We start from the raw sequence: 27,964 nt of genomic DNA, 5'->3' as shown, positions 1-27,964 counted from the left end.
GTTTGTTTGTTTGTTTGTTTTTTTTCAAATGAGGAGCAGGAATGAAAAGGAATGTCTGCAGTTGCATCACTGCTGGAAAGCTTTTACAGGACAGCACAAGCAATTGGCTCCGAGCACTTTATGCTGAGCTCCATCCTCAGATAACTAATTATCTTTCAATAACTTTCCCAGCACTACTCTTTAAAAGAGGACTTTGGCTCCTAAGCCTCTTGGTTACATTTCCTTGTTCACATTTCATTTCCAAGTGTGCTGCACTCTCTCTACCACAACAGTTGGCAGATAAGCTTGCTCAAACAAGTATTTTCATATTATTTCTACTATAAACACTTTTAGAGTAGGAACAAGCACCAACAGATCGAAACTGCTCACTAGCAGACTGCCTCCAGAAGCGTGTCTTAGTTTCTCAAGGAAGGGTTGTAGTGCAACAACTCTTTGTGCCCAAAGCTTTTTGTAACAGCTTATTGATACACTAATGTAAAATGTCTAGGAAGTTTTGCTAATTTTTTGAATCTAGTGCATCATTCTGTGCTTTATGCCGTACTGTTACACTCCATCACAGTGCCCTGTGCACTGCTGCCTGCAGCATCTGCGCTCTCTGTAGCCCTGTTCTGTTTCTTCTTTCAGAGTTGTTTGGAGTCAGAACAACTTCCCATCTGTCTAGTTGATTTAAAAAGTGGTACTCAATAACTATGTGAAATGGAGCACTGACCCAATGACCAACAGATTGAACTCTGTGACCATCCTATTTTCAGCAGCTGGTGGTTATTTTCTCTGAAGCGGGAGTGTGTGCAGTGCGCTGATTTTATGAGATATTTTAAGTGATGACCAAGTAGATGACAGTCACCATGAAATGACTTGCTGTGCAAATATGCTTTTCACATGTTTTGAACTGTGCCCACAAAAGCTGGGGTTTCTCCTGCTGCTCTACACTTGAAGAAGGGAGAACAAGGTGAAGGGCAGTTCCCAGCCTGTGCACCAAACTAATCAGTGGTGCTCAGCTTTGCAGTTTAAAACTAGAACTTGATAAAATGTGAACCAGCATCAGCATTCACTTTTTTGTAGCTGATGTACTTAGACTCCCCATTTTTTGTCAAAGAAAATCCAGATATTTTTGGAAGCTGAATGTCATATTGATGTCAGTTTTAAAGTTGTTTAGAGCAAAACGAAACATGCTGTTTCAATTTAATCAGTTCTTTGTTTTGGAGTTTAAACCAACTACAATACTTTTCTGCTAAAAGAGGATCAGAATCAAAACAAAACAGTTCAGAATTAGCTAATTAAAATGTTTACATTGGAATATATCAGCTTTAACAGCTGATTGATTTATCTTGGATTTTTTTTGGCTCATTGGAAGTGTTAAGATTTCAACTCTTCACCCTGATGCAGGGTGGGGAATTTTGCTGGAAACGTCAACTGATGGGGGTTTTTGTGTTTGTGCAGAGGCAAAATAATTTCCTGTTCAAGCCATTTTAGAAATAAGAAATGAAAGGAAACACTGTAGATCACATTAGAAATCTATAAAGGCTTTTAGCTTCCAGCTACTGCTTTACCTGTTGAACATGAAACCAGCAAATTGCTAATACAAATGTAGGTTATTTATATATAAAAGAGGAACAACTGGAATATTATGATTTGAAAATGCAGTATGAACAATCTCTTCATCTGAACACTTAGAATCATGCTGTCTACTTCAGTTGTTAATATCTCCTCGCTGTGTTCCCATGCTAAATGCCTTTTGGGAGGAGATGAGTGCAATAGCACATACTCACACAAGGCAGTCCTAAGGTGTGTTCTTTACCATTGCCCACAATTACCTCCTATTTATTGTGTCACATATTTTCAGTGTGATAGTAAGAGTGCTAGATAGGTGTGCCAATTAACGTGGCCCACAGTCTCTGTTTTGAGAAGCAGATACCAGTTCTCTTATTTGAATTATCACTTATTTGTTGCTTTTGTCCTTCACTGTAGTAAAACGTGAGCAGCTGCTCTGCGAGGAGAGCAAAGTGATCTCCTGGGGAGTGTTTGCTGCAGAAGTGTTTTGGCCTCGTGGCTAAACAGCACAGGCTTAGAAAACCAAATTCTGTTCCAGTGGAAAAACACCTTGTCTTAACTGCAGCTCAGCCTCTCTGGGTAAGAAATGGCCCAGTGGGTGCTGTGAGGATGAAACCTCAAGTGCTCAGCAGTGCTGTTGGGTAATGTTGGGATGAGGGGTCATATAAACACCTTAGTCTACAGACAGGCAAAGTGCCTGGGCTTAAGCAGCAGCTTGTGTTTCGGGTGGTGTGCCTTGTTTTTTTTTAACAGCATAAATAGGAAATGGGAGAACAAGTGATATAACACTTCAAAGGGGACACCACAACTTCTCAGTTCCTTTTGATTCTGCCTGGCTCACAGAGCTCGGTTTCCTTGCCTACCCTCTGTCTTGGTCTCCTGACAGATGTCTTTTTTTTCCTGTCCCACGTGGAGTGCTGGCTCCTTCTTCATCCAGAGGCTCTTGAGTAATCCAGCAGGAAGTTGCTGCAACTCTCAAGAGTAAACAATATCTCAGTCTTGGCTTTGAGAAAGTCCCGTACAAGCACCCTTTTCACCTTTAGGTCTGTGGGTATTTCTTCACCTTGAGTCATTCTGTCACATTCCGGTAGATTTAGGCTAAAAGTCACGCTGCTCTCTGGAAATGCATCTTCCTGCTCTGCTGGTTCAAAATACCACCAGTCTCCCCTCTGCATAATTTCCCCTTTTGCTGAATCATGCTTAAATTTTCTGTGGTTCAAGATGACTCAGGATAGCTGTAGTAAGAAGAAATGTTTCTTTCAAGCGAAATGACAAATAATATACTACTTGAAACATGTGTACAAGTTCATTTAAAAAAAACCCACAACTTACATGATTTGACCCTAAAGTAGTAAGGAAACATTGAATTTTAATTATTCCATTGTATTTTCAACTAAATCAGTTCCAGAGGATGAGTGAAGCAAAAGGTGGTAGGAGATCATTGCAAAGGAAGGATCCTGCAGTAGGGTGGTATGGTCCAGACTGGCTCTTGTTTATATATTAACTTCCCCTTCTGCCACCTCGTGATAAACACAGAACGTTCAGTGTTTATAGATATTTAAACATGATACAGACCTCCACATAATCTTTGTTAACTGCATCCAACTTCAGCTGAGTCCCACTCCTATAAATCTCTTCGCAAGTAGTTGTATCAGGTATCAGTGTTCTTTCTCATGTAAGGTAGGAGATCAAAATAAGTGACTTTAATGATCCCTTCAGACATCACATCTGTGAAGCTATGCTCTCTCAAAGGGTAGCTGTGTTGGCAACGTCCTGAACTTAAAAACAATTAAGTACTTAAGCTCAAATCCTTCAAGATTTTCACATTCTTGAAATGAGTTGAATGAAAGCTGTTGCTAATGGATTTGGGCCACAGATTCTCAATGTCAAGAGCAGTATAAATATTTAGCATTGGATCTGGAGTATTAGCCAGGACCTGTTATCGTTCATTTGTGTGTAAAAGGCATAGACTGTACAGTCAAATAGCCTGTATTTGACTCTCTTTGGGAAGACAAAGTCTGGATTTGAGAGTTGTGAGCAAAAATTCATACCAGTGAGAACTGCCAGTTTCTGGGGAGTCCTTCCATGATGATGTCAATTAATAAAGTTCTTCATCTTTCAACACAACTGTTCCTCCCTGGACCACTTTAGCTTATGTGGCACAGCTGGTAGAGGGAGTGACTGGGGCTTAGGCATTCTATAAAGTTTGCCTCCTGAAAAGAAATAATACTGAAACTAAATCTGAGTTGCATGAGGAGCTCCTTCAGATGGAGCTAAAATTTAATCACTATAGTTAAGAATATAAAGTGTTTTGAGATGGGGCCTCACCTACCTGGTAGGCAAATTGCTGTGCTATGGGAGAGATAATCCTTTCCTTTCAACATGTGCAAATTTGTAATGTATTAAAATGAGGAGACCATTAGTGTTTAAAATTTAATTTAAAAAAAATTCTTTTGAAAAACCTATTAAATGAGATCTTTGATTTTTCCAGTAAGCTAATGCTCGATTTGTCTCCTGGTCCCGCCGTGACTGTGATGGGCCATTATCCAGTCACACATTATTTGGCTGAGCTGGAGGAGAGCACAGCAGCAAGCAGCCAGAGATCTTCCCAGGAATGTGTCCAGGCTTTTGTGCAACCAACAGCCTTGATTCCGTGCTGGGCCTGTGTGAGCTGGCACGTTGTCCCTGTGCTAATCTTGTGGCAGCGTGAAAGGTGAAGTCAGTGTAATAAAATTTAGGTCATTTACAGTAATGTCACGTGCAGGTGTCATAAAGCCTTGAATTAGAACAGAATGAGAAATGAAGGAGATGGAGAAGAAAAACTGTTTCATGGGAGTTTTTTCAAAAGTCAAAATCATTTAGTTTCAGAAGTAATAACTTCTTTTTTTCTTTCTGAAAGTTTCTGAGAATGCATTTGACATCTGTGCAATTAAAAGAAAAATCTCTCCTCTTCCCCCCAGTTGAATGAATTTTATTCTAGATTCTTCCCCACCTGCTCTCAGAGCAGCACTGATGGCAGGAGTTTTTGTGACAATCCCTTTTATTGTTACTGCACAGCAGCCCAACTGGATGGGCCAGCTTAAACTGGAGTCACAGTGGAACTGTCTCATTTGCAGCTGTTTTAGCTGTCCCTATCCCTTCTTAATTGAGCTACATTCATGCTGAACCTTGATTTAACCCAATTCCTTTAATTGAAAGGAGATGGGATGGCTCAAATTAAGGACATTCCCCCCACACCCATTATCAATGGTCTGAAACAGGGCACTCCACTCCTTTATTTGTACTTGCACAAGGCTGTAGGAAATGGCCTTTGATGATGCCATTAACAGCAAGTTTTCTCTACAACAGTATACAGATTTGGTCAATTTTGAAAGAAGCTGAGAACTTTCTTCTGAAGGAATGATCCTGTTCCATTTTCCTCCCAGTCCTGCTTTTGATTCTTGTACCTCTCTGGTTGCACTATGCCTTCCCCTCTCCAAGTACGTGAATGTCCCTCTGTTCAAGCAAGAGGATTGATTCTACTAAAACAGTTGGAGTAAATGGATTTCACTTTGGGTATATGTTGTCTTCAGTCCATATATTTAGTGTGGTTCACTTCTACTTCACTCCCTCTCTGAAGCTACAGGAATTTTTCTGAAAGCCCCGTTACCTGGGGTCACATGACTCTCAAGAACATGAACCTGCCTTTTTTCACCCTGTCTTGTCTTTGTTCATGACAGCAGAGAAGCTCTTAACTTCTAATCTTAAAGCTCAAAGGAGAATAAGAAGGGAAATTGCTGTTTTGTATAACACCTACCACTAAGCCCATACCTTGATTTTTGTCTAGTCTGCAGTTCTCAAGTGCTGGGCGTGGTTGGTACCATTTGTGTAATGAAATTTCAGCCAGAGCAAAAACCTGTGACTAGTTACTCCACGGCCACCAGCTGGCTCATATAGGCTCTAGGCTTGTGCCAGACCTATTTGATCCATTAAAACAAGCCATTAAAGATCCTCCAGCTGCAGGAAAAGAAAGTTCAGTGCCCTGCACGGTGTCCTTCACTTGTGTAGAGAACCGGTGCAGTGTGCTTGGTAAACAGAAAAATGCTGTTTCTGTTTATGGGCTGTGTGGTTCATGCAGAACTATAAATGCTTATGTCCTCCAACCCCACCTTTTTTTCTGAGCAGTGTTGCTGTGGTGTTGAAGTGGAGAATGTTGTTCCCTCTTGCCCTTAGGAGGTGGGGAGAAATGTTCATGTAATCATGAGAAAGAATTGAGTTGTGCAGCAGCCACTGGGGATTAATGAAGTATCTTAACTCCTCCTGTGTGTAAGGTGACATTCTTCCTTCCGAGATGTAAATGAGTGATCTTGCTCTGAAAAGGCCATTTGAAACTGGCAGCCTTCTGGAGGCCTGGGGTAGTGCTTGTTTGTATCTGTGCACCGAAATGATTATTAGGGTTGGCCCCGAAGAGTTTATCAACAGAGACCAGGCAGAGGACATGAACAACAGGCAGAAGTGGGAGGTGAGATATGGAGAGGCTGAGGTGAAGCCTGTGCTGTAGCTAAGATTGGACCCTGATAGTTTTTAGTGTTGCAGTTCAGAGCCACTGCACAGCCACCCCTTGCTCTTGGGAGGAGGCAGTGTGGTAGAGCCAAGAGAAAAACATCCTTTTTTTTCTTTTTTTTGACAGGCTGTGCAAATGAAACTCCCTGGCAGAGTATTTACCGGATCTAGGGGCAAAAGAAGGGCAGGAAGATTCTACTCTGCATTTAATTCTCACTAGCAATTTGTTCCACACGAGATTCACTTCCCTATCTTTTCTACCTCATGTGTACCTTCCTGGTCAGCTTTCTAATTTGATTTTTAGTGTTACATAACATGCAAACTAGTGATAACTGACACCAGCAGGGTTTGTATTAGCCTTGGGTAGAGTGTGAATGACGTCAGCGCAATGGCCTTCACCTGCCAGCAGATAAAGATTGGATTTGTGTTTCCCGTGCTTTTCGTGAGTCTCTTTGAGCTGTAAAAATTTAGAGAGAAACATGTATTAATTTATCCATTTAGGGGAGGTAACTGCTTGAGGCTGTGGAGATACTGTTGGTCTTCTCTAGGGCTTGGAAGCTCTCCATCACTGGCTCTTTGAGGAGCGTTGCTGCAGCATCAGCTGTATGCTGGGTAAAGCCAGGGTGAGACAGTTTTATTTTAAGCTTCTGTAGTGGAGTAGGAGTTGATTTAGACTTAAACTCAAGATCAGAACACCAGATGGTCTTTTTCAGCAGGCTCCATTAACATCATCTGAGAGTTTGGGGAAAGGGACACACAGGAATTTCCATGTTGCTGTTTTTGAGCCTAGCTTTAGGCTTTCTGTTTGTTCCTTTTTCTTTGAAAGCTGTAGGGGATGATGTACAGGAAGACCAAGATATGTGGCATTGAACTTCTATTTTTTTTTTTTTGAAAACTTTATCAGTTTCAAGGATGGTTATTTCAATAGCAGTGTTCATTTCCAGAGGGGAAAGTGTAATAGAAAGTACTAAGTATTAGAGCAGATTTGATGTTACTCAGAGCTTCCCCCTGTTGAATACCTTCCCTTAAATGAAGATCATGTATTTAAAACTGCTCATTTAACTGCAAGTCCTGCTGCCCTTAATACAAGGGCCATGTTTATCCAAAGACTGACTGGAGTGATGGGTGTGAGTGAAAGCTGCTGCAAGGGCCAATGTCAGTGATACCCTTAACTGATCAACAGAGAGCCCCACTAATTTGTAAGTTTTAAACTCCAAGGGACTCCTTTTCTGCTGTGAAGCTCTAACAAGCATCTCTAATCTCTTCCCATGGGTGTTGGCATTGTATTTGAGTATTACAGGATTGAGTAAACTGTGTGCCCAGGGAGTTCTGTACGGTGGGCTGGTAGTTTTCAATGCTGTATCTCACCAGCAGAGCCTCCAGCAGCCAAGGATCCTGAATCCAGGGAAATGGTGCTCCATACAGACAGCTGACCCAGAGCTCTTGGTAGACAGGAGGAGCCACAGAGCACAGTGGGAGTTTGGATTAGTGAAAGGTCACAGGTTGCTGCCCTTAAGACTTGCTTGTGGGGAAGTGGGATGACAGTGATATTAGCTGAGATGGACATGCTGGCTCTCACAGTTTCCCTGGGATGAGTTTCTTGGAGGAAGTTGTGTTTCTCAACATCTACTGCTGAGTATTTCCCCTGGTGAGGTGCCTGTTGATGTGTCACCCCAGCCCTGGGTCACAAAGCTGCTGCAGAGAGTTTTCAGAGGGCTTTCATTGAAGGGCACCCTGAGGCAGAGCCGTGATGCCCAGAGGAAGGTGAGTGGCTCTCAGGAGATCCCAGAGCCAAGGAATGTGTGTGTATCCAACATCAGCATATTAGACCTCTTTCAATAGCAAGTCCAAAGAAAACCCTCAAACCCAGACAGTCCAAGGTGGGTATTTCATCCTCCATCAGAACAGAAGCAGGACACATCCTCAGTCACGACACAAGAAGCATTTCAACTTGCTCTGCATCCCAGGATGGAGTTCAGCATAGGGGAAGGCAAAACCGGATTAAAGCAGAAGCCACAAAGACAGGAGTCAGAGCTGATGTGTCCCTCCAGCTGTTGCTTCTTGTGTTTGTTCTCCAGAGTGGAGTTCTGTAACTTTATTGCTGAATTGAAGGGTATTTAGCAATATTTAACAATGTTGGCTTGGTCAGGATAGATTGTATTGAGCCTTTGTGTTGTATTCTGACTCAAAATGTTTAGGGTTGGAGTGGATGTTGGAATATATGCTGTCAATGTGGTGATTTATAGAGCCATAAAGTAGAACTGCCAGCTCCATGAAAACAGATCCAGCTTGGTAAGAAATGTGGTAAGAAACACAGCTTCCAGATTCCCAGATTTAAAAGTAATACCAATAATTCACATCAGAGTCGCTGCCACATGGCACGTGGCATCCTGCCTGGTTTAACCCCAGCCAGCAGCTGCACCCTCACGGCCCTCAGTCCCCCAGTGGGATGGGAGGAGACCTGGAGAACAGGTAAATCCCATGGGTTGAGACAAGAAAAATTTAATAATTGAAATAAAATATTATAATAGTAATAATAGTAATAATATAATTGTAATGCAAAGGGAGACAACAAAAGAAGAGAGAAACCGAGCACTGTATCAGCTACTAGGGAGGAAATAAATAAAAGTAAATAAAAAAAAATAAATACATAAAAACTCTATCCTGGGACACATAGCAGCATAAGTCCACTGTGGTCTGGTCTCAGGGAGAGCAAGTAATTTGCATGGAATTCCACTACTTAAATGTTTTAGGCACTGTGCCTTCTAAGAGGAACCCCTCTTGTATTCAAAGATCTGCTCTCAGAGCAGAAACAAATGCTTACAGAAACAGATCTGTTCTGGGAAAGCTTGTTTATCTTGTTCAGAATGAAATTGAACCTGGGAAAACATCACCAAAATAGCCAGTAGTCAGTTCTGTCACCTTGGCCATAAGTTTCTCCTTCAGCCCCCATCCCTGTTTCCCATGTGCCTTGGAAGCAGTAGGCTCTTGCTGGTCATCAGGTGGGTACTGCTTTTTGTAGTTTCGTATAATTTTGGGAAGGTTCCACTTTTATTCTCAGGGATAATTCAACCAAATCTCAAAATCTTACTTTTTTTTTAAGGAAAGAATTTTTGTTTTCTAGCCAGCTGCATTTATACGTTCAGAACTGCAAGCCCTTTGCCTTGTTTAAATAAGAGTTAATGAAAACCTTCAAATGGCTTGGCAGCCATACAGTCTATGTCTTGGATACAATAGGCAGCTTGTGTTCAGTCAGTTAATGGACATCTGGGGCAGTTTCTAGGTTGCTGTCAGACAAAAAGCCATTTCTGGACATTTTGGTCTTATAGGAAAGGTTTAAATTAAAAGTGGGGCTTTTTTCCTCCCCTCAACGACTTTCCCCTTAAACCGAGTCTTTGTTTTATTCTCTGCTCATTTATTGCTATTCTTCCTCTGCTTTCCTTTTCCAGGATTTTTTCCAGCAAGCAAAAGGAGCACAATTGCAAACATGCTCAGGACATTGCTAAACCACATGTAATTTAAAGAGGAAATCAGTATTTTGTTGAATAAATGAGAGTAGATAAGCTCCTACTTGGGAACTAAAGAGCTCCAAACTTCTAGAGGGCATCTCCTGCCCCAGGCAGAGTAGCTACTAGGGGAGCTTATCACGTTAGAGATGCTGAAATGTTTTGATGATGAGCCAGAAATGGGTGCTCTTTAAATGTTATCATCCTTTCTGGTGCCAGAGACCTGCTCACTGAAATAGTTTGAATGTGAGGCTGGAGTTTTGTTTGGTTTTGATCTTGTGTTTGAATTGCTGTGTAATTGCCTCTGTGTTGTTGATTTGTGGCTGAAGTTTCCACTAGGTCTGGATAAACCTGTTTAGGTAATTGGGACTGTTTTTATTCCCCTGGCCCACGCTGGGTGCCTGTGGGCCTCCAAAAAAAGCCATTTCTCGTCTGGAGAGGCACCAACTGCGGCAAAGGGCTCAGTTCAGACATGAATCCAATGGATTTGTGCCAACCTTCACCACTGCCAATGCTGAAGTAGTGAGTGGCAAACTTGTCACAGTTCAGCCAAACCATCCTGCAACCTGCCAAGGCTTTGTGGCTTCATTACACTTCTGAGCTTGTTCGTGTGTTTGTGGACCGGTGCACTGATGCAATGATGTCCCTGCTCATGGATCATCACAAAAACTGAAAGCTTGTCAGCAGATTGTGGCTCTTCAGTTCTCCTAAAGTCAGCCATTGCTTTCAGCATTTGGTCCCTATTGTGCTGGTAAACAAAAGAAGAACTGGACATGCTTTTGAAGAATTCACATTCAGACTAGTGAGTCAGTTTTAAGGGAAGAGAAGTGGCTCAGCGTAAATGTAACATACTTCTACTGAGGGCTCACACCCAAAAATGATTAAGCACAACTAAATTATTCCAGTGCAGAGATAAGGCATATTTGAACCAGAGATATCTTAGTTTTTATCATCTGCTTGTTAATGATAGTACAACAAAGTAATTTCACGTTTCCTGCAAGTAAGTATTTACCTACCACATTTGACACATCAGGTGGTGAAATGCAAGCTGTGAATTTCCAGTAGGTTTGATCTAAACCAAGTTCCCCTTCACCGTGCTGAAAGTTCTATTTCAGTTTGTGAATGTGTGTAACTGTGTTTTTGCAGGTGGTGCATTCAAATCCTTAGGTACGAGTGCATATGTGAATTGTGGTGTTCAAGGTCACAGATGGAAAGCATTGCTTGAAGTGTTTCCAAGAAAACTGATATCCCTACCTGCATGCAGAGTACATTCCTTTTACCTTTGTTTAGAATGGGGAAGTAATTATAGTTGGAAGCATATGAGTAAGAAGGACAAAGTTTTAGTCATAAACAGAGGGGATTTTCCCAGGTCAGCACACAATTGATCTAAATCTGGTCATTTTCTCCAGTGCTGGACATTCTTGCTGGATGAGTTCTCAAGTGGAGGGTTTTGCCTTGAGAGCTTTGTTTAGCAGTTGCACTCCAGGCAATGCACTCCTGGGAATGCCTGAGAAATGTCGTGGTATCAGCATCTGTAAATGAGCATCAGCAAAGACAGAAACACAAGGGGTTTGTCTGCTACAAAATATATGTCCAGCTGTGAGATACAGGAGGGCAGAAATCTTTCTTTTTTGGATTTTGCCCAGTTTTTATAGCTGTACTTAGCCCTTTCACTGTAGCAGATTAACCACAAGTGGTTGGGATAGGTGTTTTGGGAAAGCTCTTGCTCGGGCCATGTGCTGACTCCATCAGATTCTGGATACAACTTCATTCAAGCAGATGTTAGAGTTGGCAGCACTTCTGCCTCTGTTAATAAATGCGTCTCATCTCTTTTCCAGGACTCAAATCTCACGATACACACTGATAACCCAGACCTGACACCGTGTTTCCAGAATACCATCCTAGCATGGATCCCCAGTATTTATCTATGGAGTGCTTTACCCTTTTATCTTCTCTACCTAAAGCGCAACAAAAGAGGGTACATCGTGCTGTCAGTGCTGAGCAGGTTCAAGACGGTAAGATCCCTTTGCAGTGCTCCAGGTGCAGTGTAGGGTTCATTAGCATTAGTTCAGAATCCAAGGAAGTGCTGCAGTAGGGTTTAAACAAAAGTCCCTCTGATTTAAGGGGGAACTGAGGAACGTGCTCATAGAAAAAAAAACCCTGTATGTACAGATTTTTGAGGAAGGAAATCCCTCCTGGGAACCCAGCTTTCCGGGTAGAGAGAGGAGTTGATTGCTCTGCAAAAGGGAGTTCACCCCTCTGTGAGCCAAAGCTATGCTGCTTCACCGTTACTTAAGGTTTAAACCACTGAAAGCTGCAGAACAAAGACCTTAAGGTAGGTCTGGTGGGAATTTCATCTCATCATGAAAGTAAGCACAAGAAGGGTTTTTTTATAAGCCACTCTCCACACCCAATAGCTGTGTGATTTCATCTCCATCTTGTACTTAAGAGGTGCCTGGTGCCTGGTTTATAAGAGACTGGGCCTAAGGAAAGCAAACAAGTCATTTTTCCATAGGCCATGAGAAAACTGGACTTACTCCTGGAGAAAAATACCAGGCTTCTGCTTCAGGGCATGTCTGCCTTTAATCTGGATGCTGCCTGTGTTTCTAATCCAAACGGAATAGCAGGGGGAAAAAACCAGGCAAATACACTAGTCCTTCTACTGGTTGTGTTTGCAAATCCCTCATAAAGCAGTTGGGATGAGACCCTTGGTTTGAGTGCAGCGGGACAGTTCCTTTAGCGCTGTTGCTCTGTTTACACGGCTTTGTTTTGCTGGGAATCTGTGAATCAGGATGGTTTTGTCAGCTCTCCGACTGCCCCTGGAGAGGAGTTTACCAAATGCTGTTCCTGTTTGACTGCTTTCAGCTGTTTGGTGTCCTGCTGTGGTCCGTGAGCTGGGCTGACCTCTTCTACTCCTTCCACGAGCTCCTGCAGAACAGAACCCCTCCACCAGTCTATTTTGTGACCCCACTGGTCGTTGGCATCACTGTGGTTTGTAGCTGTTTCTGTTTATTGTGACCAATATGAATAACGTTTTCTTAGGCAGATGAAGGATGAGGAGCCCCTTTGCATTCATTGCCTTATCCTGACCTTTTTTTGGCTGAATTATTAGTGCTTGTATTACGGAAGCAAATTTTCCTACTGAAAAGGCCACAGTCAGAAATATCTCTCTCAAGTAGATTCAGCTGTGTAGATTAAAATATTTATAATGGAGAGATTGTTCTCTCTCCCCCCTTGCTTTTACCTATTTGTCCAGGCTTGGGATTCAGGTCTGGAGAGAATTTGGATATGACTTTACCTAAATGGGGGGATACAATAGAGCATGTCTTGTGCATTGTTCAGGATTGTATTGGACTTTGTAAAACTGGAGGTAACTGTAATCACTGGAGGTGGTTGTTCCTCCATTAAACAAACCAGGTTTGCTTTGCCTAGGATGACAAACAGGCTTGTGGCTGTTGTATGAAAAAATAAAGCGGTAAAATTTGCCTATTGGGTTTTTAATTTCCTTGGATAGATTTTTTTTAAAAAATCTTATTTTCTAGACAGGTCATCTGGACTGGAGAAAGGGCAGCTCTTACCTTTGTTTAAAATGTTTGTACTTAATATTTAATTGCTCCTAGTCCTAGGTGCAAAGTCTGGTTTAAAAGTTGAGTTCTGGAGATGAGGCTCTCAAAACAGTAAAACAAATTATTTCATAGTTATTTGCTGCTTTCCTTAGATAAAGGAGGTTTTGCCACTGGCCCCTGTGGAGCCACGATGGGGCCTCATTTCAGAGGGGTCCTGCTGTCAGTGATGGTTGTAAGATCTGCCAGCTGAGAGTGTGAAGAGGGGGAGCAGTGGGACAGGACTGTGTTCACTTGTTCCTGTATTTACTTTTACAGCTGTTGGCTACATTGCTTATTCAATACGAAAGGCTGAGAGGAGTTCAGTCCTCTGGAGTGCTCATTATCTTCTGGTTTTTGTCTGTGCTCTGTGCCGTGGGGCCTTTCCGGTCGAAGATCATGGCTACAACAGCACAGGTAACACGCCATCCTTGTTAGCACTTGGGGAGCAGGAAATGTGGCATTAACATCTCTGTGAAGGGAATGAATCACAGAGTTTGGAGTCAGATCTGAGCCGGAGAGAATGAGAAGTTTAGTTCTGTTGCCTTGACTCAGACTTGTGTAACTAGAAGGGAACTGGGTTTCTCATGCAATGTCAAAAAGGAGATTTTGCTTAGCCCAGGGCTGTACTGGAAACCTGATAGACATGTGAGGGCAGTACCAACTCTGTGTATGTGTCAGAACAGACTCTTTTTTTATCTCTTTCCCATCCCCTGCCATGCTTAAACAGGGATGGGTAATAATCGGAGATGACACATTTTAATATGTAAAGTTCTTTTTTTGCTTAGGCAGCTTGGCCACATTACACAGCTCCATGGGCTTTCTTCTGTCAGTGCCTGATGTGCTGAGGACAGCATTTTGACTCCACTGTGGCTGTAAATAGAGAACAGAAAGTTGGAGGGAGAGGAAAGAAACCTGGGCTGTTATGACTCCTGTTTGAAAATATAGCAGGTTCTCCCACAGTAAGGAGCTTGTTAAGTTTTTCACAGAAACAAATTTCACTAAGTAGGGCAAAGCAGATTGCTTCGGTGGTTAGATCATCAAAGGCTGGGAGAGGAAAAGAGTACTTGGAAAACATTAAGGTGATTGCTTCTCCTCAGTGAAATCAGTGTTGATTCTGTTTGGTGATTTCTTGATTTTCTACTTGCTTTTTTGTGACTATTAGCAGCATTACCCTGTTAGCAAGGATTTTCCTTTACCAGGCTGTTGTAAATATTCCAGCGGAGATTGAATTAAACCTTTAATGACAGTCTGGGCAGAACATCTTCAGATAATAGCTGCAATCTGGTGAGACCATTTCAAACACCACTTAGAGGCAATTCTAATAAGTAAAAATATTGGACTAATAATGTTTAAATCCTTAATCAACTTGAACTTATGGGCGCAGAGCCTTACAACAGGTCTGGGTAACGTTTCTCCTCTTGCAACTGCTGAGAACTGAATATACTTTCTCTTGCACCTAAGGTTTAAACATTTTAAGTGAACAATGAGAATGTTCATAATGGCATTAGGGTATGAAAGAGCTGTATAAAGGACATACCCTCGCAGCAATAAGTTTTAAGTAAACTGCAGACTCGTGATTAGGAAAGAAAATATCTCTGGAGCAGATGGAACTGTTATTATGCAATGCAGTGGTTTTTTGCAGCTTCTTCTGAAAGTATTTAATACTGACTGCTTGTCAGTGACAAGATATTAAAGTAAAAGGATGTTCTCTGATCTGGGTTGACAATTCCTATGCTTAAGACATGATCTTGCAAGAACCCCCACAGGTAATTTAAAAGGATGTTATGTAGGCCTGATTCCAGAGGGTGTCTGCGTGCAGTGAGGATGTATAAGCACTTTGAACTTGACATAATTTAATGAAAAGCTTGGAGATAAGCATGTTCTTAGGCACTTGACAGAGTATGTGCATACTTTTGTTAGATAATTCCTGCTAGCAACTGCTTTGCAGTATTCAACTTTAGAGGAAGAAAGGAATTGCCAAAAGAAGCCGTGAAGAAGTCAAGAGAGAGAGTCTGTTTGCGTGTGTTGGGTGGGCTGAGAAGTACAATAAAAACAATCACTTAGTGTTTCTTTTCCCTCTAGGGCCATGTAAATGAAAGGTTCAGGTTTACCACGTTTTACATCTACTTTGCTTTGATAATCGTGGAGTTGATCCTTTCGTGTTTTAAAGAGAAGCCTCCGTTCTTTTCCCCTGTCAGTACAGATACTGTAAGTATTTTCACTTTGCTTTATCTGAATTTTACAGATTATATCGTGTTTTGAGAGTTCCACTGAGAGTACTTGTCATTGGAAACAGCTTTGGATTGTCACTGAGATAGTGACCCTCTTGCAAAACACTGGATATGGAGAGTAATATTGGGGTTAGAAGCTTTTTTCCATTATATGTACCATCAGAAATGACTGTGTAGTGAAAGCAGCTCTCCTGCTTGCTGCTTCACAGCAGTTTCAATTACACTTATGAACATTGAAGTGTAATATTAATTAATTCAAGTGTGTTTTTTATTGAGATGGTGGTCTACTTGCTTAACATTCATCTAGAGTTAGCAAAGGTTTATGAGGTTTGTCTTAATAAAGGAGTTCTATATGTGTTGAGAATAGATATGAAAAAGCATTATTAACAAAAGATATTAGTGGTGTCACAGGTTAAATTTCTTCTCCAGTTCATAAAGTGGTCTCTTTAATTGGATTTATGTTTGAACCAAGCTGAGAGAGAAGTTGAGTTCATGTCTTAAAATGAACATTTCAGAAACTGTAGAATGACATTTCACTTTATATAAGTGTGATTTAAAGGCAGTATATGAAGCAATTTTTAGAGATAAAAGGAGTTCTGTCTGACTTGGGAAATGAAAGAAATCAATTTTATGTCTAGTTAGGACATAGGTATGTACATGTAATGTACCATATAATATACCAAAACTGATCAAAATAGACTGTTGTCTTATTAAAGTGATGGTGAATGTCTTGCTTTATTTTGTTTTTTTTCCCCACATAACTTCATTACAGAATCCATGTCCAGAGTTAAATTCAGGCTTCCTGTCAAGACTGACGTTTTGGTGGTTTACAAGGTGAGCTTCTCTTTTCAAGCTGTTGGACAGCTGACAAGCCCACACTCTACTTGTGATCTGTGTTGCACAGAGTTAGCAGCGCAGAGCCTTTCCCTCTGTAAGTGGTTGATGTTGGATGCTCTTTCATCCACAGTGGTTTCAGCACTTGTGGCATTTGCCTTTTTAGAAACACACAGCCAAAACTTTTTCTCTGGAGAGGAGTGGCAACAGCTGTGGCATGACCAGAAGGGTGCACAGCCTGCTTGTGCTCCCCACGTGCTGGAATATAACCCAAACCAAGGTGCAGCTCTGTGTTCCACAAGATTAATTGTGGCAGCCTTTCACCCGTCTGAGGGTGCATTTTGTTTCCTGTTGAGGTTCATGGGTGAATGCTTTCTTATAAGGACATTTTCTGTGCAAGAGGGAAAGTAAACTGGGTTATGTATGCAAATGGGACTGCTGACAAAAGGTATGTATGTGTATGAAAGGTGCAGATCTGAGATTGGGCCTACTACTGCATGATAAAGAAGTGGAAAGGTTGTCAAAGATCATATTAAGGCCCAACTTTTCCACAGTGGTTGAGTGTGTTGAGATCTTCATTCTTCCATCCATGTAACTTAATTGTCCTGGTAACAGCCCTGTAAAGTTCTTTTAGTGAGAGGGTGAGATCTTTCTGAACTTCCAGAGTTTTGAATGTTCAGCTTCCCTATCGAGATTCTTGGCAACTAGATATTTGTGTCCCTTGACAAAATTCCCCTTACAGTTGAGGACCTGTAGTTTTCAGAGAAATCTAATTTTTGCTTTAATTTCAGTGAGATCCACTTTTGCATTTTGTTCGCCTCTAACACTTTTTACAGATAGACTTAATTATTTTCACTTCTAGAGCTTCACTGTTTTCAGTTAACACCAGTTTCATTCAAATGCTTCTGGTAGTTGATTTTTATTGTCCCTTTTTTTCTGAAGTGATGTTTTCAATAAAATACATGTAATCAAAAATGGATCATGTCCTTTCCTTAATTGCAAACATCAATAAAAGGAACAAAGGGAGATGGAGGTGTAATTATCACTCATTCTGTGGAGTATCTTCTTGCTTTTGTTGGCTTAATAGTCCTAGAGTTCTGGCAATGCTTTAAGTACTATTACCCAAACTGAATTGGGCTGTTTTTCTCCATATGTGCAGCATGGCAATTCATGGATACAAAAGGCCTCTGGAAGAAAAAGATTTGTGGTCGCTGAATGAAGATGATACTTCAAAAAATATCGTGCAGCAACTGAGTAGAGAGTGGGACAGAGAAAAAGAAGAATGCAAACAGTGAGTACAGGAACAAGTCTGCAAACAGAGATTACCTGAGTCGTTTCAACATCCTCATCCGTGAAAATGAGCCCAGTGAAAATGCACCCACCTCTTCAACCTTTCTGTCCTTCATTCACATTAACAGTAAAATTTGTTTATTTTAGTATGTCTAGACAGAGGCAAACAGGAGCCCTGGAGGGCCCGTGTGCCACCAACACACTTTTTAACGAGGTGCTTAAAATCTCCATGGGCAGGTAGTGCCACTTCCCATGTGGAGAAGGGCCCCATTTGTGTGAGGAGAAGGGATTGAGTTGGTTGGGTTGTAGGAAAATGAGCAGCTTTCATCACCGAGCTGGTAGATATGAAACTGCATAGTTGCATCCCTCCTAGGCATGTTGGAGCACAACTTTTATACCCAGAAACCAAAAGGAATTCGTCATCATCTCCATCATGAGTTTTCTGGCCTGACAATATTTTTAGCCTTAAGGCTCTTAGCAGTGAGCAACTCTTCACTTCCTAGCAGTAAAGATAGGAAACTTGAAACATGCAAAAGGCAGGAGGAAAGAGATATCTCATTTTATTGCTGAGACTCTACTCCTGTTGCCTAGAAAGTTAACAGAAAAAATTGTCATAGTCTCTGATGGAAATGGGATGAGGGTCAGAACTTGCCTACAGTTACATCCCTGGTGGAGAGGATATCCTTCTTATTTGCATGTCCTGTCCTAACCTAATCTTAAGAAATTATCTATTTCCTTCTCCCACTGGTTAGTGTCCAAAATGTTTCCAAACAAATAGATGTGATAATAGTGTGTTTCAAATGAAAAATGTCAATAAGGAGGAGGCCTGCACTTCCCTTTCCTTTCATTGTGGAGGTTTCTTCTCCATGTTGAGGCTTTCCTCTGTTCTCTTCTGTGCATATCCTTGCCAAATTGGAAAGACCCTGTTATGTGATAATATTGGGAGAGAGTTGTAAGCTTCTTGGCAAGGCTAAATATGATGTGGAGAGCTCCACTTTGCAGCTAAAATTTGAAAGGTTTCCAGCACTAACACCAGCAGTTGTCCACTAGTCCTTTGTGTGGATGTGTTGTGGTTCTACTTCAAGGTTTCTTTCTTTCTTTTTCTTTTTTTTTTTTTTCATTTTCTTAATGTCTCTATTTTTATGGTGTGGAATAATGTGCATTGTCTGGGTTCTGGTCTTTTTTGCACAGACATAAATCTCACTCCCCCAGGCTGTTTTATAGTAAGAGCACAGCCGTTGTGCAGAAGTGCCTGGGATCCAGGAAAACTTTTGCTAGGAAACCAGAAACCCTGCCTGGAGTTTTGTCATGGGATTCATTGCATTTTGGAAATTATCCATGCAAACTGGGGCCAGTTGGCAATGAATTTAAGCATAAATTATGGCTTGTGTTTAGCTCAGGTAAAATTTTGTGGCAACTATATTAGTGATTCTAAAATGGGGAAAAGAGTAAAACCAAAGCAAATTACTGTACTCCAGATTGCTGGGTTTCACAGAACTCTAAAAGCTCTGCTTATTCTTCAGTTATAAGTAAGTATTCTCTATTACTTCATGTCAAATAATATTAGTGGTAGTTGCTTGGGAGCCATTGTAAATACTTTTTTTCAGCCTTTTAACTCTCATTAAATCTGCACTGAGCAAACTTTTATGACATTTTAAAAATGCCATGTCAAGTTGTACACATGTTGAAAGTGTCATGAAAAGTATTTGCAGTGTACATAATAGTAATTTATTTTTTAAAACTTAATCAGTTGCAACTCTGGCATAGCTAAAGCTTTAAACTTGTTTTATGCTAATGATTATCACATTTCTGTTGTTCTGTAACCTCTTTTTACATTTCGCTTCACAGCTGTCTTGTGAATTACTGTTAAATAATTGCTAAAAATTCATTTGCTTCTAATGAGTTGCAGAGAGAGCCCAGCATGGATTTAAGTTGTTATTATAGATAATAAAGCACACAAAGAGTATTTTTCCTTTGCTTTTACCCTCTTTGCTTGCATGGCTGAAGTCTCTGCTCACTCACTTTGCTGGTAAGTGCAGTTTCTTCTGAGAAAGTCAGAGCTGTGCTGGATGGAGAAGAGAGAGCTGGAATGCGCTTTCCCTCATTTTTAGTTAGCTTCTGGTTTTAGAGACTCTCCTTATGAAGAGATTTTGGAGATGCAGGGCCTTGTCAGCACCACTGAGAAAGCTGCGTGTTTTCCCATGAGATAATCAGTACCTGTTATCTGCCCTGCTATAAATAATGGAAACCAGGCACATGCTCTTTGCTTTGATGAAAAGCTGGGCGTGAGCAGTCCCACACACTGCTGAAAACCCGACCTCACCTAACTATGTGTAGTAAACACTAGAAGTGCATTTTCTCCCTTTGGGACCTTTAGCTGCAAAAGAACCATTGCTTTGCTGTTAGCTCAGTGTAATAAACATCTTTAATAGCACAAAGCCAGGGGCGAGCAGTCTTGTTTCTTCAAATCCTTCAATGAGTTTAATAGGCTGGTTGCCAGAAAAACAAGGCTTTGCTCATAAACTCTCCAGGTTTGATCAGGAAAGACAAAGACAACACTGTTTGTTCTTGTCTGGGGGGGGAAAAAATAAATTGTCTGGTTTAGGTTCTCCCGCTTCCCTCAAACTTTATTGCAGAGAAATTGGAATTTGCAAATGCCTTTGTCTGAAAGGATGTGAACAAGTTTCTACCTGTGGACTGTTAGCCACACTGATCATATTGAATGCTCACAGGCTGTTGGAATTATTTGACTCTGCAGCCAGCCAGCTCCAAAAAATCTGCAGTCTTTATGAAAAATCATAAATCCAACCTCACTCGGTAGTACTTACAAGTTGTTTTTCAAATGCCTTCTGGTAAGTCTTCTCTGTTTCTAGGGTCTTTCTTCCATCTGTTTCTTCTTGTAAAGCCTATGTGCCCCAGACTAATTTCCTTCTCCCTGCTCCACCTGGACTTAACTTTCCTGTCTGACATTCAGGAAATTGTTCTCTGGTCCCCAGGAAACAACAGCAATTCGATATTTGCTGGCAGAAAAGTTGCCAGGCTGATCTTTGAGAGCAATTCATGGAGGAAATAATTTCCCAGAGCACCCCTTCTTTATTGATGGGCAACAGAAGTCAGGCAGCTAAACCCCAGAGGTGCTTCTAGAAAACCCTCCCTGAGCCCTGGAGAGCAGAATGGGCCTCTTGGGTCCATTTTTGTCATCAGTCAGTCAGAGTATGCAGAAGAAGTCACTTTTGTTAGCTTATTTGACAGCTGGAGAAAGAGAGGCAAAAAGTAAGAAAGGAATCATAGAGTCCTAGAATCATTAAGATTGGGAAAAAATTTCTATGATTGAGTCCAATGGTTAATGAAATGGATGCAGCCAAACAGAGTTTAAACACTTAAACTGTCAACCAAGTAAAATTTAGGCACCTAAACCCAAAGTTTCTCTCCTAGAAGAACCTCAGATAGCTGCGGTCCAGATCTTGGAGATGTCTCAGCTTTGGAGGGTTGTACTTGATTTCAGGTTTCCAGGAATGCAAAACTCTGTATTTAGAGAGGGCTATACCTGGTTCAGTGCCTACCTCCTCAGGGGGATTCAGAATTCTTCTCTGTGTGATCAGAGAAGGCTTCAGGTTTATACAGCCACTAATTGAGTAACGAACACAGGCTCAGGAGGAGTAGGGGAGGGTGCCTTGTGTGATNTTAGAGGATTCCTGTACAAGGAACTGGAGATGCAAGGTCAGTTCTGTCCTCTGCCTAAGGAAGTTGAGACTTCATCTCCTCCTTTGGGCCATGTTCTCATCCCATGATGATTGATTTTCTGGCCTGGGGAGTGCACCTCATGAGTCCTGCAGAAAAAGAAAAGAAAACAAGACTCAATGACATGAGAGATCTTCTGGGAAGTCTTGCTGTTGGTCAGTAGCAGAGCAAAGAAGGGAGCAGACTTTTGGGTGTTAACTGCAGAGCTGTGCACAGAGGGCAATGACATTGTCAGATGTCTCCAGTGGCTTGTTTCGTTTCCCTAGGAGAGATGATGTGACATATATGAAGAAATCGAACCATGTGCTGAATCATGTTGGAGATGGTCCAGAGGAAGCAGAAGTTCTGATCAGAGACAAAAAGCACAATAGGAAACCTTCCTTTCTCAAAGCTTTGCTGAGGACCTTTGGGCCATACTTCTTAATTGGCTCCTTCTTCAAGCTGATACAAGACCTACTCTCTTTCGTCAACCCCCAGCTGCTAAGGTTGGTTTACTCTGTGAGTAGTTTCTATGTGCAGTCCCTGTGCAGGCTTGGCTTTGGCACGGGGTATTTGTTTTTGAAATGCACAGCTACTTTCCCTCACAGTGCTGGAGTATGTGCTCCCTCACCTTCCCAATGCCATAAGACAGGAGTTCTTTACTGTGGACTCAGCTGTAAATTGGACAGGCCTCACTGAAATGCAAGATTTATAAATTGCCCCTCACCCACAGACAGCTTTGAATTACAAATTACCTGTTGTTGCTCCGTGCATCAGAGCAAAGCAATTTCTCCCCATTTCTGAAGGATTATTTGTGAAATCAAAGCCAAGAACTGCTGGCTGGATCCAGTGGTCTCTGTACATCTGATACCCACATGAGCTGATGGTGGTTGCAGCTGTGGCGTGACTTGATGTACAGATGAAGCGTGATGCTCAAGTATGTGGTGCTTTGGCTGTGCTGCTGTCATCTGGGAAAGGTTTTGGACCATTTAGATGAGTTCTTGGTTGTGCACAGCAGTAAGAATGTGTGAGGCACAGTTGCAGTGAATTTCCATGTGAAAGAAAATTATGGTTCTATTAAAAAAAAAAAACAACCGAGAGGTCATGACAGAAGTGGTATGTCCTCAAATTCTCCAAATATAAGGAACACCTGTACCTCCCATCTCCAGCTGGTTGCCCAGCTTGATCCATAAAGGAGTTGGCATGATCCCCACATTTTTTTCTCATCATTCTTAAAGTGAAAATTTCCCCAGACAATCATTAACTAAGCAGAAAGTAACAGTGGAAATACCAGTGTTTCTGTCAAGCAATTATTAATGGAAAAGAACATAGTCCTGTTAATGCATGAGAGAGGGATGGAGCTTGGATGGAGGCCACAGGTGGATGTAGGGAAGGGGAGAAGAGAAAGCTCCTATCTGAGTGTCTCTTAAAATAATCACTGTTCTGAGATCATGTTGTTCTGTGGGTGGTTTGTGACATACCCAGAAATTTGCTAAAAAGAGGGTCTGACCCAGTATGGTGACATTTAATAGCTCACAGTTTGTCTTCTTCCAGAGACCTCAGTGAAGAGGAGGCAGCTGGCTTCCTTCTGAGAACACATTAAGTATAAACTATTCTGGGAATTTCTGAAATTTGCATAAATTTCTGGATATGTTGTCAGTGATATCTCTAGACATATTATGGGGAATTTCTTCTCAAGTCTAAATTCCTGCAGTCTGGGAAAATGCCCTTCTGGTGGTAAGAGAAGATGAAAAAGCCATGGCTGGATGGCAGGTTGCATGTAAGATAGTTTCCTGTTTTAAAAAAAATTGATAAATCCCATACTGGGGCTGCAAGGAAGACATTTTCCTGAGGCTGTCCACTGACTGGAGTAGTGCAGAAGGAAAATCTCTCTGGACTGGAAGAAGAAAGATGTAGCAATCTCATGCTTCTACCATAAGGCTTTGGGGCCTTATTTTTAGTTTCCAGGTATACTTTTTCCCTGCTGGTTATTTGAACCATGGAGGTAAATCTCTGTTCCTCCCATATTTTGACAATTCAGTGCTCTGGTTAGTAGGCTGAAATCACAAATGTGATTTTTGACATTGCCATATCTTGCTCTGCCCGTTTGCTCTATGTCAGTGTGCAGGTCAGCAGCAAGAGCAGCTGTGAGGAGCAAGAAATGGCTTGTCAATAAAAGATGCTGCAGCCAGTTTAATGGGACTACCATTTTACAGAAAAAAAAAAAAAAAGTAGGAGTGAAGAACTCTTTATGCATCCATCCAGGAGGATGTCTTTTAATCTAGCTTTTTTTTTGTGGGAAAACACCCCAGGCAGAAGCACTCAGGCTGGTTGAAGAGGATTTGGGTAAGAAGCTGGTTTTGCCTGCTCTGCTGCACTGCCCTACTCTGTCCTATCATTCACCTCCTGCCCTGGAGGGCTGCCTGACAGAGCTCAGACAGTGGGCCGAGTGTTTAAACTCTAGATCTCAGGGGAAACCAAGAGTTTCTCCTCATATTTCATTTTCAGGCTCATTTGCAAATGGACTTTCTCACTGGCAGAGCTTAAGGTTTTGCTGCTGGATCTTTGCAATGTTGTTTGACTGAAGCCATAACTCAGCTTGTGTCCTGCAGAGCTGTTTGCTTTTTGTGGTTAGAGAGAGGATGTGGCAGGATGCTGTAGTTGGGAGAAGCTGTGTTATGTCCCATTAAACTTGCTGCATGGTTTTTTAATTCTGTTTCTTTTTCCTTTTCCTTCCCCAATCTACTGAAAAACAGTGTATTAATTGGCTTCATCAAGAACAAAGATGCCCCAGCCTGGTGGGGATTTTTGATTGCGGCTTTGATGTTTGTCTGTGCTGTGCTGCAGACACTCATACTTCACCAGCATTTCCAGTACTGCTTTGTTACTGGGTTGAGGCTGAGGACTGGGATCACTGGAGTGATATACCGAAAGGTAAGACTGGAGGCATTTCATGTGCTGAAACACCAGTGTATAGCCGAGAAAGTGGCCTGAGTTCTCACACAGTTAAGGAAGATGAGGCATATTGAAGAAGAACAGCCTCCTGGAATGTAAAACATTGGTGTTTTGGTAAGTTTTTAGGAGTCCCTCTGTCGTACTTTACAGAATTTTCTAGCGATCAGCACCTTAATGTGGGTGTACTGGTAGGTCACCAGATATACCACAGGTTCACTTTAAATGCTGAAAAAGTAGAGATTTAGATTAAGTATTAGGAAGAAATTCTTCCCTGTGAGGATGGTTAGGCCCTGGCACAGGTTGCCCAGAGAAGCTGTGGCTGCCCCATCCCTGGAAGTGTCCAAGGCCAGGTTGGACGGGGTTTGGATCCACCTGGGATAGTGGAAGGTGTCCCTGCCCATGGCAGAGGGCTGGAACAAGGTGATCTTTAAGGTCCCTTCCAACACAAGCCATTCTATAATTTGGAAGAGAGATCCAGGAGAATAGCATGTTTTTGCTATGAGTGTATTAGGTCCAGCTGGGTTTTCTTTGGAATGCTACATACTACTTGAAATAGAGATGCTCACAAGCAAAGCACTTCATGAAGTCTTGAATTGATGTAGAGTAGGGGTGTGTTTTGTTTTGCTAATAATTGAGGATTTCTTCTCTGTGTTTCTCCATGTCTGTCAAGACTGTGAATCCACTGAACCTCTCTTCCTTCTCAGTCCTTAGCCATCACAAACTCGGCGAAGCGCTCGTCTACTGTGGGAGAAATTGTCAACTTGATGTCGGTGGATGCCCAGCGTTTCATGGACCTGGTGACTTTCCTGAACATGTTGTGGTCTGCACCACTCCAGATATTTCTGGCTTTGTATTTCCTCTGGGAGGTACAGACATTGTCACATTTTTTTTGCAATTCATCTAAATTATGTGGAAGCTTTTTTTGTGTGTGTGATTTTGACCCTCCACTGCTTTTTTAGAAACTTATTGTCCTGTAGTAAAATAGCTTTTACTGCTGCACACCCTCAATTAGTGTCTTAATTATTTTCTTCAGCTGGTAGGCAAGATAGGGCATTTGAAGCAGGAGATGGCCTTTATGTCCTTTTTGCCCCTACCATGTTTTCAAGGGATCTATCTTGGACTCATCACAGTGTTCCCAGTAGTTGATACAAATGTGAGAGCTTTAAGGAAGTGGTCTAAAGATCAAACCAAACGAAAAACCTGGACACAGGAGATGTAAACCATGTGTAAAGATTATATCCTGCTACATAAAGTTTTGTGCAAATCAATGTGAAACAAATTTCACCTGGAATAACCATAATTTTTCCTTTGCTACAGTGACGTTGTTTCAGGTTTATTCCAGGTTTGCTTTGAGCACTGACTTTCAGCCTTAAAATGTTTCTGTGCAATTAATCTCTTTTACTGCATAAAACAGTAGCAACAACTTAACTTATATTGATTTAGACTCGAAAGTCATTAAGTTGCAGCAGCTTTATGAATTACTGCTCCACTGGAAGCTGAGCTCTAGCAGGCAGCAGTTTGTATGCATGTACTCACACTGGGGGTACTGGGTTAATTCAGTAATTACAGTTCCCTTGGTCAGAGAGCAGTCAAGGGAAAAAATTCCTTCTCTGTGGCTTATTTGTTCCCTTTTTACATTTGCTTTGTATGTGCATTAGTTCAAAATTATTTCCCCCCCTGCCAGTGGGAGAAACTTAGCAGGTAAATCACAGAGCACTCTGTTATCACCAATACCAGCATAATAATAATTCAAAGTGAATTTTTCTGTCACCTCTTCACAGTTGTTCTGTGGAATCAGAACACTTCACTGGGAGAAGTTCAACTCGTCTCTGTAATTTCTGTTTCTATAACCTACTGTTGTTTTAATGCTGACCATAGGGAACAGCAGCACTCGGGTACAACAACAACAACAGCTTACCTTTTCTCTTTAAATTCAAGGCTTTAGGGCCTTCTGTGCTGGCTGGAGTCGCTGTGATGGTCTTACTTATCCCATTTAACGCTGCAATAGCAATGAAAACCAGAGCATTCCAGGTAAGGTACCAGCAGAAAAGGTAACATTGTCTGAATTGGCAGCTGTGCTATGAGAAATGAAGGTATCAGAGGTTGTTAATAAGATGCCATTTGCACCAATTTACTTATGAGTAAGATTATTATACTGATATATTTAATAACCGTATCCTCTTAGATGTTTTTTCCATAGTAAATTGAATGCTATTTAGGGGAAAGGTGTGGCATTGAGGCAGTGGATCTTCCTACTCCTGGAGCAGCTTTTGGGATTAGCAAGAGATTTCCTTGTCTCCATATCCTTTCACCTGGTATCTGCCTCTAGGAGTATCTGGAGAAAGGCACTGAAATAAATGCTGTTCTTTAAGCTGCAAATGAATGTTTTCAGAGATGGGAGCGAAACCTGGCAGCTTGGGTTTTATGCTAATAGCCAGTGTTGACATTCACTGCTACTGAGCTGGGCCAAATTTCATTTATTAGCTTAAGGTAAAAGGCTCTTTTATTCCTTTCTTTGTAGTCTTAGTTGTCTCTAGTCAAGGAAGTCTGAAAAATACCAATATAACAGTGCCCTCTGGCTTTGTGCTAGAAAAAATCTCATAAATGGCTTGTGCTGTGCAGCCTGTCAGTGACTGTTTGGAAGATTTAAAAAAAAACCCCAAAACAAAAAATCAAACTATTGATGTGAAAAAGGTAAGAGCTGGAAAATGAATATGAATCATGACATTTAAGCACAGCCTTAGTAACAGAGGGGTATTAATACATGCTTAAAGAGACATACAGACTTACCATTGAATCTCTTGATGCTGACATCAAGAGATTAACATTCCTTTTCTCCCTTGCACACTGTGAGATGCTCAGAGCTGCATATTTTTCTGTGCGTATGTGTATGAATTTTGTCTATACAGTTGAGCAGGAATTTTATTTTTTTAAGAACTGAATGAAGCACTGTATTCTAATATACAGGAAGAAAACAACTAGGAGTAACCACAGTTTTCAACGGATGCCATAAGAAATACAACTGTGCATATCAGGAAAAAAAATCTAAAGAAATCAAAGGAAGTAGCAGGGTGGTATTTTTGTGAAGTGCCTGAATCTTAAAATGGTTTAAAAATGTAGCCCCTCAGAGTGAAGATGAGTGGAAAGCTTTTGTACTCTGCTTTCCAGGCAGTTTCTTTGATTTCTGGTTTCTTTGTCAGTATTGACTTGCACAAGAAGCTCACTGATAACAGTCTGGCTTTCTGTGATCACCTTTTGCATCCTCTTTAGAAATAGCCCAAGGACCAGCACAGCTGTGAGACATATGTTGAAAGCTCTCTTCTGGCCCTTGCTGTGACACTCTGTCTCCTGTGTTTACCAATAACCCAGGTGGAGCAAATGCGATATAAAGACTCCCGCATTAAATTAATGAACGAGATCCTGGGTGGCATCAAGGTGCTGAAGCTGTACGCTTGGGAACCATCTTTTTCACAAAAGGTCCTGGAGATACGGAAGAATGAGCTGCAAGTTTTGAAAAAATCTGCTTATCTCAATTCTTTGTCCACCTTTGCCTGGATCAGCGCCCCGTTCCTGGTAAATTGAATTTGCATGACTCTCTAAGCCGTGCAAGCACATCCTTGAAGGATAAGTGTGAGGCTTTCTGCCTGCTAAATGTACATAGGAATAAAATGTAAATACTTTTTCGAAAAAATGATTCGCATGCCTTGAATCAGAGTTCCCTGTTCTCGAG

At 41.5% G+C, this 27,964-nt stretch overlaps 1 protein-coding gene across 2 annotated transcripts in view; it reads left to right on the top strand.

Moving 5' to 3' along the window:
- Positions 1-27,964, top strand: part of ABCC3 (ATP binding cassette subfamily C member 3) — a 48,040-nt gene that overhangs the window by 2,111 nt on the left and 17,965 nt on the right. Inside the window, exons 2-12 of one of the 2 annotated variants that reach the window (XM_017811988.1) lie at positions 11,438-11,614; positions 12,465-12,590; positions 13,481-13,618; positions 15,287-15,412; positions 16,208-16,269; positions 17,429-17,560; positions 21,567-21,785; positions 24,036-24,213; positions 24,939-25,100; positions 26,173-26,265; positions 27,604-27,807. In XM_017811988.1, coding sequence (XP_017667477.1) covers positions 11,438-11,614; positions 12,465-12,590; positions 13,481-13,618; positions 15,287-15,412; positions 16,208-16,269; positions 17,429-17,560; positions 21,567-21,785; positions 24,036-24,213; positions 24,939-25,100; positions 26,173-26,265; positions 27,604-27,807 — 1,617 coding nt within the window. Of the gene's footprint in view, positions 1-11,437; positions 11,615-12,464; positions 12,591-13,480; positions 13,619-15,286; positions 15,413-16,207; positions 16,270-17,428; positions 17,561-21,409; positions 21,456-21,566; positions 21,786-24,035; positions 24,214-24,938; positions 25,101-26,172; positions 26,266-27,603; positions 27,808-27,964 lie in introns of those variants that run through there. The other variant, XM_017811989.1, reaches the window with a different exon arrangement.

Source organism: Lepidothrix coronata, unplaced genomic scaffold, assembly GCF_001604755.1.
Source record: "Lepidothrix coronata isolate B3197 unplaced genomic scaffold, Lepidothrix_coronata-1.0 Scaffold34, whole genome shotgun sequence".
NCBI lineage: Eukaryota > Metazoa > Chordata > Aves > Passeriformes > Pipridae > Lepidothrix > Lepidothrix coronata.
Note: the sequence above shows the minus strand (reverse complement) of the source record. Positions and strands in the feature narration are given on the sequence as shown.